The sequence below is a fragment of the Moschus berezovskii genome, chromosome 2, assembly GCF_049115385.1.
Source record: "Moschus berezovskii isolate FMDL1 chromosome 2, NW_MosBer_1.0, whole genome shotgun sequence".
Classification (NCBI taxonomy): Eukaryota; Metazoa; Chordata; class Mammalia; order Artiodactyla; family Moschidae; genus Moschus; species Moschus berezovskii.
The window spans coordinates 117,137,741-117,154,348 of record NC_142461.1 but is presented as its reverse complement, the minus strand read 5'-3'; the positions used below and the strand labels follow the sequence as shown (position 1 = coordinate 117,154,348).

The following is a 16,608-nucleotide window of genomic DNA, read 5'->3' as shown; positions in this document are numbered from 1 at the left end:
ACATGGAGGGGGAACCCTCTGGTCTAACCGAGTTGAGGAACAGACTGGAATTTGGCAAGACAGGCTAAAATTTGGGGGGCAGAGTACCTGGGGGACAGAGCTGTACACAGAGCTCTGGAGTTCTGCACAGGCGTCTTCATGAGTCTTTTGAGTGAGTACTTATCTGCGCCTGCATGAGAAGAAACTATCAGAAAACCACCAGAAAGCAACAGGCTGAATGATTACTGAGATTCACCCTAGGCTGAGAGTAGTTTTGCCCACCTGAGTGTAGAAGTGGAAAGACATCATAATAGATGAGGCATTGTTTTAAAAGTCCTCAGAATGGTATCATCTTAGTAACATGATTAAATTAGCAGTAGACTAAAGGCTGCAGTGAGGAAAGAAAGGGAAGCTGTTTAAAACAATCCAAATGGAATCTCTCGAGATAAAAAAAACATGCCTGAAATTTAGAATACACGGGACGGTATTAATAGCATACTAAGTAGCAGAGAAGACGAAGAATATTGAACCAGAAGACACAGCAATAAAAATATCCAAACTGGAGGACAGAGAACTCTTGGCAGGGGGTCGGGGCACAGTCTCAGAGACCAGTGGGACAATATCAATCTAAAGTGCAACTGGAGTCAGAAGACGCGGTGGTGGGAGGTCACGGATAAAACAATTATTTGAAGCTATAATTACCAAGAATTGTGTAAATGTGATGAAAACCCACAGATCCAAGAAGTGCTATGAGCACCAAATAGAAAAAACATGAAACCGCCACTAGGCACATCATAATCAAATTTCTGGAAACCACTGCTAAAGAGAAAATTGTAAGAGCAGCAGAGAAACAAAGAGAAAACCAGGTTATGGGTAAGAAGTTTTCTTCCTAAAGTATACTCTGTTTCAGCCGGAGAGGTAAAGTTTTAATCCCTTACATATGGTAAAATATATAAAAGATGTCTCTAGGCTCTAGAAATTAAACATGTGTTTGGTTTCTCTTGAATTTTAACATTCCAGTTTCATTATGTATTTGTAGTTTTATGGTTTTATAGGACCTTAAATCGGAGAAGGCAATGGCAAGCCACTCCAGTACTCTTGCCTAGAAAATCCCATGGACGGAGGAGCCTGGTAGGCTACAGTCCATGGGGTCGCTACCAGTCAGACATGACTGAGTGACTTCACTTTCACTTTTCACTTTCACACATTGGAGAAGGAAATGGCAACCCACTCCAGTGTTCTTGCCTGGAGAATCCCAGGGTTGGGGGAGCCTGGTGGGCTGCCATCTATGGGGTCACACAGAGTCGGACACGACTGAAGTGACTTAGCAGCAGCAGCAGCAGGACCTTAAATGTGCACACTCACAAATAGAAATAGAATGTACATTTTTTTAAAAGAGGAGATTAACATCTCTAACTAAAGATTATTTCAGTGTAGGAAAAATATGTCAGCAGAAGAAGCATATTTTGCTTTGTCCCTAGTACTGCATAGACAGAGGAGCCTGGTGGGCCATAGTCCATGGGGTCTCAAAGAGTTAGACACGACTGAGCAACTTCACTTTCACTTCACTAGTTCTGTTGGGAAGTGGGGAGAATACATACAGATGCTGAAAGACAGCAAAATTCTCATCAGTAACTGTGCAAAACAATTCAGTAACATCTTTAAAGTACTCAACAATAATAGTAAAACTATATTCTAGAATACTATATTCCACAAAAAATCTTTCAAATATGAAGACAAAATATTTTTTAAACAACAACAACAAAAAAAACCTGAGTGATTCCATCACCAAGAGACCTATAAGAATGTTAAAGGAAGTTCTTCAGACAAAAGAAAAAATAATACCAGATGGAAATTTAGGTCTGTACAAAACAATAAAGAATGCCAGAAATAGTAAACATGCAGGTAAGTGTAAAAATATGTTTTTCCATCATTTTAGTGTTTTTTTTTAATTAATTTACTGTTTAAAGCAAAAATACTAATATGTAATTTGCATAAGTATCACAAATAACAGTAGCATAAAGTGTTGGGTTGGAAAGTGGAAATGTACTGTTGTAAGATACACTATACATGAGGTGGTATAATATTGTTTGAAGGTAGACTACAATATTGTTAAAGATGTAGACGGTAAACCTTAGAACAAACTCTAAAGAATAAAACAGTTATAAACTAATAGTGTGGACAGAATGGATTCATAAAAAGTATGCAAGAAAAAAAATCCAAATGAAATATATAGAAAACAAAAGCGAGATGACAGTTTAAAGCCAATTATATTGAGAGCTACACTAGATGGACCTACACAGTCCATTAAAAGAGAGAGTTTGTTGTCAGATTAGATTTAAAAACCAAGATGCAACTATATTCTCTCCACAAGAAACCCACTTTAAAGACACAGAAAAATAAAGACTTATCATATAAACAGTAATTCAAAGAAAGTTCAAATGGCTATAGTTAAACATAGTAGTTTTCAGAACAAGTAGTATTATTGGCAGTAAAAAGGGTAAAATTCATCAAGAGGACATAATTTAAAATTTATATGCACCTAATATCAGAGATTCAAAATACATAAAGCAGCCACTGAAAAGTGAGATGGGCAGACCCACCATTGCAGATGGAGAGCTCTTCTCCTCTCTCCGTGATAGGACACACAGACGCATAGAACACCTGTCACATCAGTAAGCATTTAAGACTGGAACAACAGTATCAAACGTGGTATTTGCAGAGTATTCTACTTGGCGGCAGCAGAATACACAAACTATTCAAGTGAACATGAAAGACTTACCAAGATAGACAATATTCTGGGCCATAAAACAAGTGTCAATAAATATAGAAGGAGTGAAATCATATAAAGCATATCCTCTTACCACAACAGAATTAGATTCAAAATCTGAAAATGTTTCCACATGTTTAGAAATTAAACAACTTACTATTAAATAACTCATGAATTAAAGAAGTGATCATAGGAACATTAGAAAATATTTTAGCCTGAATAAGAGGAAAACTACAACATAACAAAATTCATGGAATGTGGCTAAAATCGTGCTTAAACTGAAGTTTTTACCATTAAATGCTTATTTGGGGGGAAAAAAAGGTCAAATTAATTAGCTAAACTTTCACCTCAGAAAACTAGAAAAAGAAGACCCAATTAACCCAATAGAAAAACAATAGGGAAAATTTGGATCTCTTTTACTAGAGCTTTAAAAGGAGTTTGAACTACGTAGTCTAAGAATTTTTTGTGCGTTTTAGTAAAACCTTTTCCAGGTGATTAGAGGAATACTTTACTAATAATAAAATAACAAACTTCTTCAGATGACATTTTTACAACTATAAGCCAAAGAGAAGTTGAAACCTGGCTTTGAGGAAATATTACTCTTAGTACAGAATTGGCTTTGAGAAATTGTGGATCATAAGATAATGTGGGTTAGTCTGAGCTTTTTTGTCTCTTAGTGTTCCGTTTACATCCTATAATATGGTATAGAGATTACCTGTCACTCAGCTGTGGATTGTACAGTGGTTTTTATTGTGCAACCTAGTTGATTCATTTATTGTATTTTCCTATTATCCTTTCATAGTATGACTTTAGGAGATTGATATTTTGAAGTGTTGATTTACTGTGTTGATTTCAAGTTGATGGCTCTGTGTAAGGGGCCAGTCTGACAGCTTAGAACATTGACACCACAAACTGTATTTGTGTTTTAGCATTAATGAAGTTGTGTATGAGCCTAAGCGAGTTCACTTGTCTGTACCACATTAACTCAGCTGTAATTTGAGAGATATTTCTCCCTCACTGGGATAGTGTTGATATGGAAAGATAGATCATGAAGGAAGCCATAAAGAAATTCAAACTCTGTTAAGAAGGCCCAAGAGGGTGACAGAGGATGAAGTGGTTAAATTGTATCACCAACTCAACTGACATGAATTCGAGCAAACTCTGGGAGCTAGTGAAGGACAGGGAAGCCTAGCGTGCTGCAGTCCATGGGGTCGCAAAGAGTTGGACATGACTTAGCAACTGAACAATAAAACCCTGTATAGGATTGTGGTGAATGGACTGTGTGAATAGAATTGATAATACATTATTTTTTCTGTACATGCTTATGTTTAAAGAACAATTAATAAAAATCATTTTTATGTTTTACATGTGAGAGCAGAAGTAAATTATTAATAGTGTCCTGATAATGTCCTACTAGTAAAGCATGGCTAGTGGTGTTGTAGCCTGACCGTGTTACGTTAGCTTTTGCCTGTAGTTATTTCTCATATTTAGGGGGATACCACTGATTTGTGATATGACCAAGGTACGTCCAGGAGTCTGATGATACCTCCCTCAATTCTGAACAGTTTTCTCACTCTTGAAACCTTAGGTTACTGAGTTTTCTGTCCTTTGTCCTCCTTTTCACAGTGATACATACTTCTGACGGTATTAACTACTTGTGTGGTGAAGTGAGTGCCTCACAGCCCCTGCATGATCATGGGTATTAGCCAACTGTGGATGCTGTTAGCACCTGGACACCTGGCGAAGGGGACATTTGTCCAGTGCTTCCATGCACACAGAACCCCCTTGAGGTTGGCCAGAGGCTGTGCCCCTCCTCCTGTACCAGGCGCCCGCTAGCCCCAAGCATTGCGTGAGGCCATATTTCAGCATGTGCTCCAGACACTCCTCCTGCCTTTCCTGCCCTGGGCACCACCTTACACTAGAACAAGTCGGGGAGGCGTGGCCAGCATCATGTCAGTGCTGCTGGCTTAACCATACCCAAACCTTACTGTTTGGTATAGAGTTTTCCTGAAGAATGTTAAGACCACTCATAGTTTAAATAACAAGACAAGAAGTATTGCTCTGAAACTAAAAGAAAAAAAGTGTTAGTCGCTACGTTGTGTTACATTCTTTGTGACCCCATGGACTGTAGCCTGCCAGGTTTCTCTGTCCATGGAATTCTTCTCCAGGCAAGAATACTGGAGTGGGTAGCTATTCCCTTCTCCAGCGGATCTTCCTGACCCAAGGATCAAACCCAGGTCTCCTGCACTGCAGGTGGATTCTTTACCACTAAGCCACCAGGAAGCTATGATACTAAAGATACTCCTACTTTTAAGTTCCCCCTCCCTACCATTTTTTTTTTTTCTGCAGGGTACCTCTGTACAGTTTTAAGTGTTTGTTGCTAATAGCCAATGTTCTGCAGTCTCATCTTATTATTTTAAAAATTTACCTTAACCACAAAGAGGTCAAATTAGGACCAAAATTCTAAATCTCAGACCTTTTGGATTAAAATTAAGCCATCTCAGTAAGACTAAAATTGGCTACTTAAAAGCTGCCCTAAAGATAAAAATGGAAAAAAAAAAAGCCTTTCGTGCCCAGCTGCCTGCCTACCTACATTCCTTTCATTTTGATTTTGATCATCTGTTCTCTCCCTTCGTTCCCTAATATCACACTGGAGAACTGACTCATCAGAGCCTCCCAAATGAAGAGCGGCAGCTGAAATGTCATTCCCACCTTTCCAGGCAAAATTTCATTTCCCCTAATGTTCTTATCGCCTCCAACATAGTTTATATTTGCAGCAGGCTTTGCAGGCACTCTCCTTGGCTGTTTGCATTCATGCTAATTTCTAGAGGTAGTGTTACGTCTCGGGAGGAATAATGAAGATGTGATTTTTTCTTTCTCTTGCCATAGCATTGAATTCTTTTCTGCTGTTTTTCAAACTGGAGATGTGAACGTCAGACACCTGAGAAGCAGATGTGCTGGTTTTCTTATGGAAACCAGGGTTCGGGTTGATGTGACAGTAGGCCCAGTTGAGACCAGCTTCAGTTTTTATCTAGATTGATACCCAGGAGACACAGGACCCTTGGCCTGTGCCACGTGGCCCCCTCAGGAGCCCACCCATCTCCCTCCTCGTCTGTCTTTTCAGCCTGTTTCTGACTGTTACCCACCCCATGACAGACTCTGTTGGGTCCACTAGTTAATTCCGTCTTTCATCTTCATTTTTAAGGTGATTGATGTGACTGGAGGTATTCACAGGTGAGAGCAGTCTCAGATGCCATGGTAATAAAGTTGTCTTTTTTCCAGTTGCAAAAGAGAAGAGGTCCTTAAAACAAGTTGCTCTGCCCTTTGTTCATGGCAGTATAATTCATGCCATGTACTGTGTCACTTTCATTTGTCAAGATGTACCAAAAGCTTTGGAGGTGGCCTAGAAAAAAAATACCTGTAGCCAAGTAAAAAGGTAGCTTTCCTCAGGACCATCTCTGACCTCACTAACACTGTTACATGCTGACGCTGATTGGGATCAAAACATTCCCCCAGTGAATCCCTTTTTTACAAATTAATCAAGTGATTGGTTTAAATAACCGAAAGGAAGAAACAGTGTCGTTTATAAAGGAATTGCTTATTTTCCCACCTTATAAAGCCAGCGTATGTCATTAAGGTCATACAGTACACAACAGAAGCTGAGGTGGCCTCTGCTTATAAGAAATAGTAGAGGGCGCGGTCCCCAGGCTGCAGCTCCGAAGGGGATGGCTTTGTCCCATCTGCGCTGGGAACCCGAGAGCATTGGGATGCTGTCTGTAAGACAGAACTGCAAACTTTCCAAGAATATGGAGATACAGGAGAAATCTGGTTTGGAGAAGAGAGTATGACTCGACTAATAAGGTGGATGCAGAAACACAAGATTCCATTGGATGCTTCAGTGCTTGATATTAGAACTGGAAATGGTGTTTTCCTGGTTGAACTTGCAAAATTTGGTTTCTCTGATGTTACTGGAATTGATTATTCTCCATCTGCACTACAGCTTTCTGGAAGTATAGAAAAAGAAGGTTTATCTAACATTAAGTTGAAGGTAGAAGACTTTTTGAACCCTTCCACAAAGTTGTCTGGATTTCATATATGTATTGACAAAGGGACTTTTGATGACATAAGCCTTAATCCTGACAGTGCAGTTGAGAAGAGGAAACAATATGTGAAATCTCTCTCCAGAGTGTTGAAAGTGAAAGGCTTTTTTCTAATAACTTCATGTAATTGGACCAAGGAAGAGTTGCTAGATGAATTCAGTGAAGGATTTGAACTTTTTGAAGAGCTGCCCACACCCAAGTTCAGCTTTGGAGGCCGATCTGGAAACAGTGTAGCAGCATTGGTTTTCCAAAAAACAGACTTCACTGGACAGATTCAGTTAGTGTCTTTTTAAGAAGCTCTACATCAAAGTAAACCTGACACAGAAAATGCAAGTGCAAGTCAATGTTTAATAAGTACACAGGATGCACATTTTGAGCAGAAATAATGGGTTGGTTAAAAAAAAATCACGAGCATGTAAGTGGTTGGGTTTTAGAGATCAACCAAGAATAATTTTAAAATTTTCTTTTGTATTTGAAATGTAAATATTTCTCTTTCAGATTAAAAAAATAATTCCTGTAACTGCTGAACAGTTAAAACTTGAAAGCAGTAAATGAATTTACAGAAAGCTTGTATCTTTGATTTTTGCACCTCAGTAAAGGTGAATTGAATATAGCTAATTTTTAATTAGACTATTATAAAACATAATAAGTGTGATATTTTGGGTTGAATGGTGATTTTTTTAAATGATTTAATATCTGAGAAAATGTCTCAGCCCTTACGTACGTAATTAAAATCAGATAAATATATCAGTTGATCAAGAAATAAAAAAAGAAAAAAAAAGAAACAGTAGATAGAGACTAAAGAATGTTATAGAATAAAGCATGAGGCTGCTAACACGGTCTTTTTCACAGGACCAATATCCCTCAGCCTTAGCTATAAGAAACACAGACAAGGAACCAGAAGCTTGGTGGGTTTGGTTTGGTTTGGCTTGGTTTGGTAATGCCTTCAAGAGGAAGACAGGTGATACATTTTCTTGATCTGCATCCAGTGCTGGCACAGTTACCTTATCAGATTTCCAGACTTACAGCTAATTAGTGGTGGGAAAGGGTTAGGAAGAGAGAAGAACTGACAGCCTTGGAAAATAAGAAGAGACAGGAAAATGAAAACACAGACTTATATAAACATAAAAATCTGTGAAAATTTACAAAAATTCCCTGAAATATTACACATGGAAAATGTCACTTAATGACCATCTGTTTGTTGTGTTATGAAGACGTCAGTAATTTTGATTCGCTGAGTGCTGACCTGTGCACTAAGAGTGTTTGGGATATTACAGGGCATCTCAGGCACAAGCCGTTCTCTTTTACAATCTAGTGCTTGCCTGAGCGCCTTGTGAACCACTCAGGCTTCCTTCCTACCAGATTCCAGCCTAGCTCTCTCTCAGCATACTCTTAAGCAGCCATGAAATTAAAAGACGCTTACTCCTTGGAAGGAAAGTTATGACCAACCTAGATAGCATATTAAAAAGCAGAGACATTACTTTGCCAACAAAGGTCCTTCTAGTCAAGGCTGTGGTTTTTCCAGTGGTCATGTATGGATGTGAGAGTTGGACTGTGAAGAAAGCTGATCACCGAAGAATTGATGCTTTTGAACTGTGGTGCTGGAGAAGGCTCTTGAGAGTCCCTTGGACGGCAAGGAGATCCAAGCAGTCCATCCTAAAGGAGATCAGTCCTGGGTGTTCATTGGAGGGACTGATGCTAAAGCTGAAACTCCAATACATTGGCCACCTCATGCGACGAGTTGACTCACTGGAAAAGACTCTGATGCTGGGAGGGATTGGGGGCAGGAGGAGAAGGGGATGACAGAGAATGAGATGGCTGGATGGCATCACCGACTCAATGGACATGAGTCTGAGTGAACTCCGGGAGCTGGTGATGGACAGGGAGGCCTGGCGTGCTGTGATTCATGGGGTCGCAAAGAATTGGACACGACTGAGCGACTGAACTGACTGAAGCAGAAAGAGAAGAAGGAAATGGCAACCCACTCCAGTGCTCTTGCCTGGAGAATTCCATGGACGGAGGAGCCTGGTAGGCTGCAGTCCATGGGGTTGCAAAGAGTCAGGCACGACTGAGCAACTTTTTACTTTTTTACTTTTTTTTACTAAGCAGAAAGAACCTCCAAGAACTGCAACTTTTGACCTTTTAATTATTGTATTTTGAATGTCCATTACATTTCTGATGAAATTGTTTTGAGATAGGTAGTCAGAATACAACCATATCTAGTAAGCAGAATTATCTGCAGGTCAGTGCCCTGGAGCTTCGTCTGCAGGCGTAATGAGGGCCTGTTTCTGTGGTGTCAGGTAGAGCGGAACAACTGGAAATCATACAACTATTCTGAGTTGTACGGTTTGTACAATTGACTTGTTAAAGGTATCTTTTTTTGAATCAGTAAAATATGTGATCTAAACATCACTGCTAATATAAAACTGCATATAAAATAAAACATTCAGATAAAGCTCAAATGTAACCCATCACCCTTTTTAAAAGAAAGTATGCATCACTTTTTCTTTAATGCATTTTATGCTGTTACAGTAGTGATATGATTTTAATGCCATCCAGGAAAGAGACTTGCTTTCAAGTACAGCAGCCCTTCTCTGAATTTCTGACCAGTTCCAGTTCCTATTCCCCACTTTTTCTAAACTCTTCATTTGCTTCATGACTGAGCTTACTTCCTAACACAACAGCAACTAAACCGTCGATTATGAACTCCCTTTATCTTCTGGGTCCCAGGCTCCCACCACTCCTGCTCTGGACAGCCATCCTCTGCCCCTTACCCTTGGCCCTCCCACCTCGGGGAAGGGGAAGAGTCCATTTTCTCTTATTCAGAGCTAGTCCCTCTGCCCTGGTCCCATCTCCACTGGGTGCCCTCAGGAAACTTACTCCACGAGCTCCCTCCTCTGTCTCCATCCCTTCCACCCTTCCCCTCCCACCTCACTCCCAGACCTGTTCCTCTGCTTCTGTTCCCCCTGTTAATGCCATCTGCCCTCATCAACAGGCCCCAAAGCCTAAGACTTGGCCCCAGTCCTCCTCCTCTCCTCTGCCTATGACTTGGTCCATTACCAAGCCCTACTGATCCTGCCTGCACGTTCTCAGTCGGCACTGCCCGAGTTCAGGTCCATATCATCCAGCACCTGAACCACTGCTGTAGCAGCCTGCCTGGTCTGTCTTCCTCCAGCCTTGATCCCTTGACAGTGTCACTTTCCTTAAAAATCTTCAGTGGCCCGGCATTGCTGACTGAACAAAGTATACATTTGCAGGTATGGAAGAGGCCCCATCTGCTCCTCTCTGCTCCTGCCACGCCAGTCACTCCCACCCCACCCACACTGAACTGCCTCACAATCCTCTAAACATCCTATTTCGCTCCTGGTGTGTCTCTGATTTCCCTGGAGCTGCTGCTGCTAAGTCACTTCAGTCGTGTCCGACTCTGTGTGACCCCATAGACGGCAGCCCACCAGGCTCCCCCATCCCTGGGATTCTCCAGGCAAGAACACTGGAGTGGGTTGCCATTTCCTTCTCCAATGTGTGAAAGTGGAAAGTGAAAGTGAAGTCACTCGGTCGTGTCCGACTAGTAGCGACCCATGGACTGCAGCCCACCAGGCTCCTCCGTCCATGGGGTTTTCTAGGCAAGAGTACTGGAGTGGCTTGCCATTGCCTTCTCCGTTCCTTGGAGCAGCCTTTCCTAATGCATTCTCCGACACACACAACCCCATTTAAGCCTGATTCTGCTCACCCGAAGCCTCAACTCATTCATCTTAACCAAGCAACACCCCTCCCCAGCTGCCGTTATACTTTGCAGACACTTTAGAAGAGGCTTTTCATGTTGTATTTAGCAGGAGAAACCTATGGTGAATTCCTTGAGCCAATATTTTAAAAAAATTTTGTACATGTCATCACTTAATGTTTGTAAATGAATAAAAATGATTAATTCATGAATGATGTCCATTTGTTTTGATAACCTTTAGGAGGATCAAAGAGACTACAATATTCAGTTTTTACAAGTACAATCGTGTCATGGAGTCAGAAAAATCAAAAAATTTAAGAAATAAAAAATTTTAGATACAAAAATTCAAAAGGAAATTCACTTAAATCCTGTTACACAAATACTAGTTTAGCAAGCTTCTGGTGTTTCAAGGCCTACTTCTGAGAATCATTTCCTTGAGAGCTATATAACCTGCCTTACAAGTGGTTTAAGAAAACAAAATTAAAACCACCACCACCACCACCAAAACCAGCCCCAGGTGGCAAGATGCCTTTATAAAAAACCTGTCTGAGAAGGAACTGAATCAGGAACAATTTCCTAAAGATTGCTTTCTGAGAGGCATGTGAGATCCTGGTTAGAGAACCTTGGGCCACTGGGACAGTGAAACTGTTTCTCCAGCTTATGTGATATAAAGAAATGTCACAAGGTTTTCAAAAGGCCACATTCACTGCTGCTTTGTGAAGGCAGAGCAGGGAATTGGTTCTGTAGCCTCTCAGTATCCAGCACTGTTTGCCAAGAGCCCTTCTTTGTTCCAGCGATTTACACACCTGTGGAACTTAAACACCTTTCATCATGCATAACGGCAGGTACAAAACCAAGACTCCTCCACTCTTCTAGTCCAATTTATTAACCTTACCAAGTTAAGTGAAACTGGATTATCCTGAGATTGCCTCTAAAAATAACTTCACAGTTCTATAGCTATTTTGTGACCATATAACTTTTAAAATATGAGTCAGTGCTATCTATTTCACTCATTTGCCTCAGATTAAAAGCAAGATTGCATACCTTATCCAGTTTTATTCACTCAGAGGAACATAGGAAAAAACAAAGACATCAGACACTATCTGGATGTTAATCTTGGGCTCAGCTTCAGGAATTCCAGGAAATGCTTTCAGTTTGCAGGCTCTGAACGTCATTAACAACACAGAAGCAAATGTGTCTGCATTCCTGACACTTCCATAAAAAACATAGACAGGATTATGGCCTTTTTTTTTCTTCCAAAATCAACACAAAGTTTTGTACTTGAGCTCACTTGGCAGCGACCAGAGCCACAAGTACATACCTGCTTGGAATGAACCCTGGGTTATCCACTGTTGCCTTATATGGATATTTTGGCTAGCAGTAGTATTTTGAATTTTAATATACCATATTTCATTGATTCTACTACATGTTTTTGTTTTTGTTTCATTTTAACATCTCTGAAATTGGGATGAAGCTTATAATCAGTGGCATGCCATATGTTCATTGGTGATTTCTCTACATGGAATATGTGTCTTATATTCAGGGTGAGTCTTATGTTCAGTGGCATCTTAAGTTTGATGCCACTTAAAAATCACTTACCAATAAACAAGTTAGACCTAATTAAACTTAAAAGCTTTTGCACAGCAAAGGAAACAATAAACAAAGTGAAAAGACAACATACATAATAGGAGAAAATATCTGCGAATGAAGTGACCGACAAAGAATTAATTTCCAAAATATACAAACAGCTCATGTAGCTGTATCAAAAACAAACAGTCCAGTCAAGAACTAGGCAGAGGACCCAAAGAGACATTTCTGTGAAGAAGAAATAAATACAGATAGCCAAAACGCATATGAAAAGATGCCCAACATTGCTAATTATTAGAGAGATGCAAATCAAAGCTACAGTGAGGTACCATCTCACACGGGTCAAAGTGGCATCCTTAAAATGTCTGTAAACAATAAATGCTGGAGAGGGGTTAGAGAAAAGGCAACCTTCCTATATTGTTGGTGGGAATGTAAATTGGTGCAGCCACTATAAAGAATAGTATCCGTTCCGTTCCGTCGCTCAGTCGTGTCCGACTCTATGCGACCCCGTGGACTGTAGCCTACCAGGCTTCTCCGTCCATGGGATTCTCCAGGCAAGAATACTGGAGTGGGTTACCGTTTCCTTCTCCAGGGGATCCTTAAGAATTGAAAAATAGAGCTACCATGTGACCCAGCAATCCCACTCCTGGGCATATATCTGGGGAAAACCATAATTCAAAAAGAAGAATCCCAATGTTCATTGCAGTAGTATATATACAATACCCAAGACATGGGAGCAAGTTAAATATCATTGACAGAGGAATGGGTAAAGAAGATGTACATATTTATACTGGGATACTACTCAGTCACAAAGAATGAAATAATGCCACTTGCAACAATATGGATGAACCTAGAGATTATCATACTGACTGCAGCCAGACAAATATATGATACCATTTCGACGAGTTGACTCACTGGAAAAGACTCTGATGCTGGGAGGGATTGGGGGCGGGAGGAGACGGGGACGACAGAGAATGAGATGGCTGGATTGCATCACTGACTCAATGGACATGAGTTTGAGTGAACTCCGGGAGTTGGTGATGGACAGGGAGGCCTGGCGTACTGTGATTCGTGGGGTCGCAAAGAGTCGGACACGACTGAGCGACTGAACTGAAAGGAAAAAAGGACACAAATGAATTTATTTCCAAAACAGAAACTCACAGACAGAAAACAAATTTATGGTTACCAAAGGGGAAAGGGAGCCAGGGGAGGGATAAATTAGGAGGCTGGGATTAACATGTACACACCACTATGTATAAAATAGATAACCAACCAAAAGCAAAAACAAAGCAAAAAAAAAATCACTTGGTTTCTAAGACCAATTCAGTACATAAACAGAACAGCAGTAAAAGTGACAACATTAGCTGTAATTTCATTGTTTGCGAATCAGGTTGTCACACTATGGTTTTGACTCTTGTATTACTATTGTCTGCTGGAGGAAATCATATATATAAGAAATTATGTCAAGTAAATATAGTTGATGCAGATCAGTAACTTCCATGTTCCCTCTCCCTTTTCTTCTGACCTGTTTCTTGAGTACATTTTCAGCCAATATTTGCTCAGAAGTCTTAAAGTGTTAATATTCAAGATATTTTTTTCCTTTATTCTTTAATGTTCAGAATTTGGATGTATTTTCTTGTTTTTTTCTTATTTTTTTTTTTATTTGAGGCTAATTATTTTACAATATTATATTGGTTGGTTTTGCCATACGTTGACATGAATCCGCCCCGGGTGTACATGAGTTCCCCCTCCCGAACCCCCCTCCCCCCTCCCCCCTCCCTCCTCCCCTTATCCTCCCTCTGGGTCATCCCCGCATACCAGCCCTGAGCATCCTGTAACATGCATCGGCCCTGAACTGGTGATTCGTTTCACATATGATAGTATACATGTTTCAATGCCATTCTCCCAAACCATCCCACCCTCACCCTCTCCCACAGAGTCCCAAAGACTTTCTATACACCTGTGTCTCTTTTGTTGTCTCGTATACAGGGTTATCATTTGCATCTTTCTACCAGTGTTTTTTCATCTGGTTTAAGCTAGAATGGCTTCTCTTTCCTATGCATAAGTCTGTAGGTATCTTAGTGTTTGAATTCTTTGGAGGTTCCTTTCTTTGGGATAAAAGAATCTACTGAAGTAAAATTTTTATGAGCTGGGAAGATGCGTGAGTAATTATTGTACTCAAACAGGGTTTCTGATTAACTGTAACTTCTGTAGTTTCTAAAATATATTTTCTTTGCTAACATAGTAAGTATCAAAATGGTTTTGAACAGAAATTGGCCCTTTTTGATTATTCTGTTGTGACCAGTCACTAAATATCACCTTCAGCACCCATGGCCCCAGCTGTGATCACAGAGAACAGAAGGTAGATCATCCGACAAAATCCTTACAGGATCCAGACAGACTTTACATCACTCCTCATCCTCCTCCGTGCTATAGCGCTCAGAATACGCCAGTGCTTGCATAACATGTAGATGAAAGTGCTTACAGCTGGAGGGAACCAGTTGGAAAGTTCCACTGTAAAAACTGTTTTCAAAAGTAAAGCACATTGGCTTGATTTATCACCATTTCTAAAAGAAAGAGAAAATCAAGCCCTGAAAGAAATTTTAAATGCTTAGTTCCACTCAACCATGGTTTTTGTAAATGTAACTGTATTGTGCCTCTTCATAATTAACTGTGACTTGCGTATGAGTGCTTTGATGGGAAATAATCTCATGTATGGGTTTCCCCTGGTCACTTTGTCACTACTCTTTTTCAGGTCCATACGTTCAGAGGGCCACACTGGTGTGAATACTGTGCCAACTTCATGTGGGGGCTCATTGCTCAGGGAGTGAAATGTGCAGGTAAGAGCTCTTCCCTCTTCTCTTTATTGAGTAAGACATGAAGTTATAAGGAATAACTTCCAAGTAGACTGGCTGTTAGGCACATACAATGGGCTGAATCCCTATTTGCTTTTAACATGCAATAGGCCATTGACATCTCAGGCATCCACTTTGGATATTGATATTTTATCTGCCTTTAACCTTCCTGTACTTAATGGGCAGCACTCTGGTCCATTAAAAAGAGGGAAGTCATCTTGTTCAGAAAGTCAGATAAAAGGAGGTAAGACAGTTAAATTTGCCTTGCCTTTGATGTTGCAGTAACTAAATTTGTAAAAATGATTTTTTTTAAAGCAGTGTACAGGGACCTATGATTGTTGCCTTAGAAACTGAATTTTAAAAGCTTGTTAAGCTGAATTGTCCTTACTAAATTTTGTGAAATCAAATTGAAGCTTTAAAAACCTGTGAATTTATCTTCAAAAATGATTATCATATTTTGAAAAACCACTTAGTCACTGATACTTTGTTTTTGATATTTTGAAATCTTGAATTTGCCAAATCCTTTTTATAACATATGACCATAGTATTTTAGATTTAAATTTAGAAACTTGTAAGATTTCCATATAAATAACCAACTCAGGGATTTATTGAAATGCTTTATGAAATAAGTGTTACTGAAATCATGTGAAATTCATTTGTATAGAACAACTATACTGAGTACTGGCCATTTACGCAACTGCTCTAAATTCTGGAATAGACTTAAAAATAATTATTTGTTTCAAGTGTGTGATGTTAGGTCATAGAAGTTTCTGCTATTTAAATTTTAAAGCTAAAAAATATGTTCTTACATGTTTTTTGCATGAAGCTTAACTCTAAATATGTATATGAAGAGTAAAGTATTTTGAAATGGTAACTGAAGTAATTGTCCAATTTAGCACTGTAAAAATCCACATTTCTTTTGTGGCATGATTCTTAATGGAATACTTTTGTTGTCCATTATGTGCAGAAACTTCTAGAGTCTGATTTTTTTATTTCTCAATTGCATTTTCTTTGAATAGCAAGATAAGTATGCATTGCATGTGAGCATTCCAAGTTACCCATCCCCCCACCTTCAGTTATGACTTTCTTAGCACCACTAAGGCATGATAAGGTTTCAGGCATATGTCACTAGCCAGATCCATTCATGGACTTCCCTGCCACATGGAGCAGTAAGAATTCCCCACGCCTTGACTTTGAGCTGTGCAAAGGTGTCCTTCAAGGAGAGCCTCAACTCAGAGCCAGCCTAATTCCTCCATCATCCTAGAGGACTGACCACCTCATTTGCAGATTTCTGCCCAGAGAGTAAATGAGAACATTATCTTTCTGGCTGGTGGTTGCTCAGAGTCATTATGAGGAAGCATCACTGGGAAGGCTATGGTTGAGCCTTGAACTGGAGGGGACCACAGTGGAACATAGTGGTGTAGTTAAGATCAGCCACATTGTCATGGTGTTTCAAAGGCAAATGACGTACACTTTCCAAAGCACAGATCACCTGTTCAAAGAATGATGGTCTCGATAAGCCTGGTTTGCCTTTATGACATAACCTTGACCAGCTGAGACTGCAATGGTTTTTAAACACTTTATGACTGTCACTAA

The 16,608-nt window shown here is 39.9% G+C and overlaps 1 protein-coding gene and 1 pseudogene across 2 annotated transcripts in view; both read left to right on the top strand.

Moving 5' to 3' along the window:
• The window catches only part of CHN1 (chimerin 1), a 212,560-nt gene that overhangs the window by 174,806 nt on the left and 21,146 nt on the right, over positions 1 to 16,608 (top strand). For both annotated transcript variants that reach the window (XM_055397656.2, XM_088830214.1), the window contains exon 9: positions 14,913 to 14,997. In XM_055397656.2, coding sequence (XP_055253631.1) covers positions 14,913 to 14,997 — 85 coding nt within the window. The remainder of the gene's footprint in view (positions 1 to 14,912; positions 14,998 to 16,608) is intronic.
• LOC129537831 (EEF1A lysine methyltransferase 2 pseudogene) lies at positions 1,879 to 7,289 on the top strand (annotated as a pseudogene).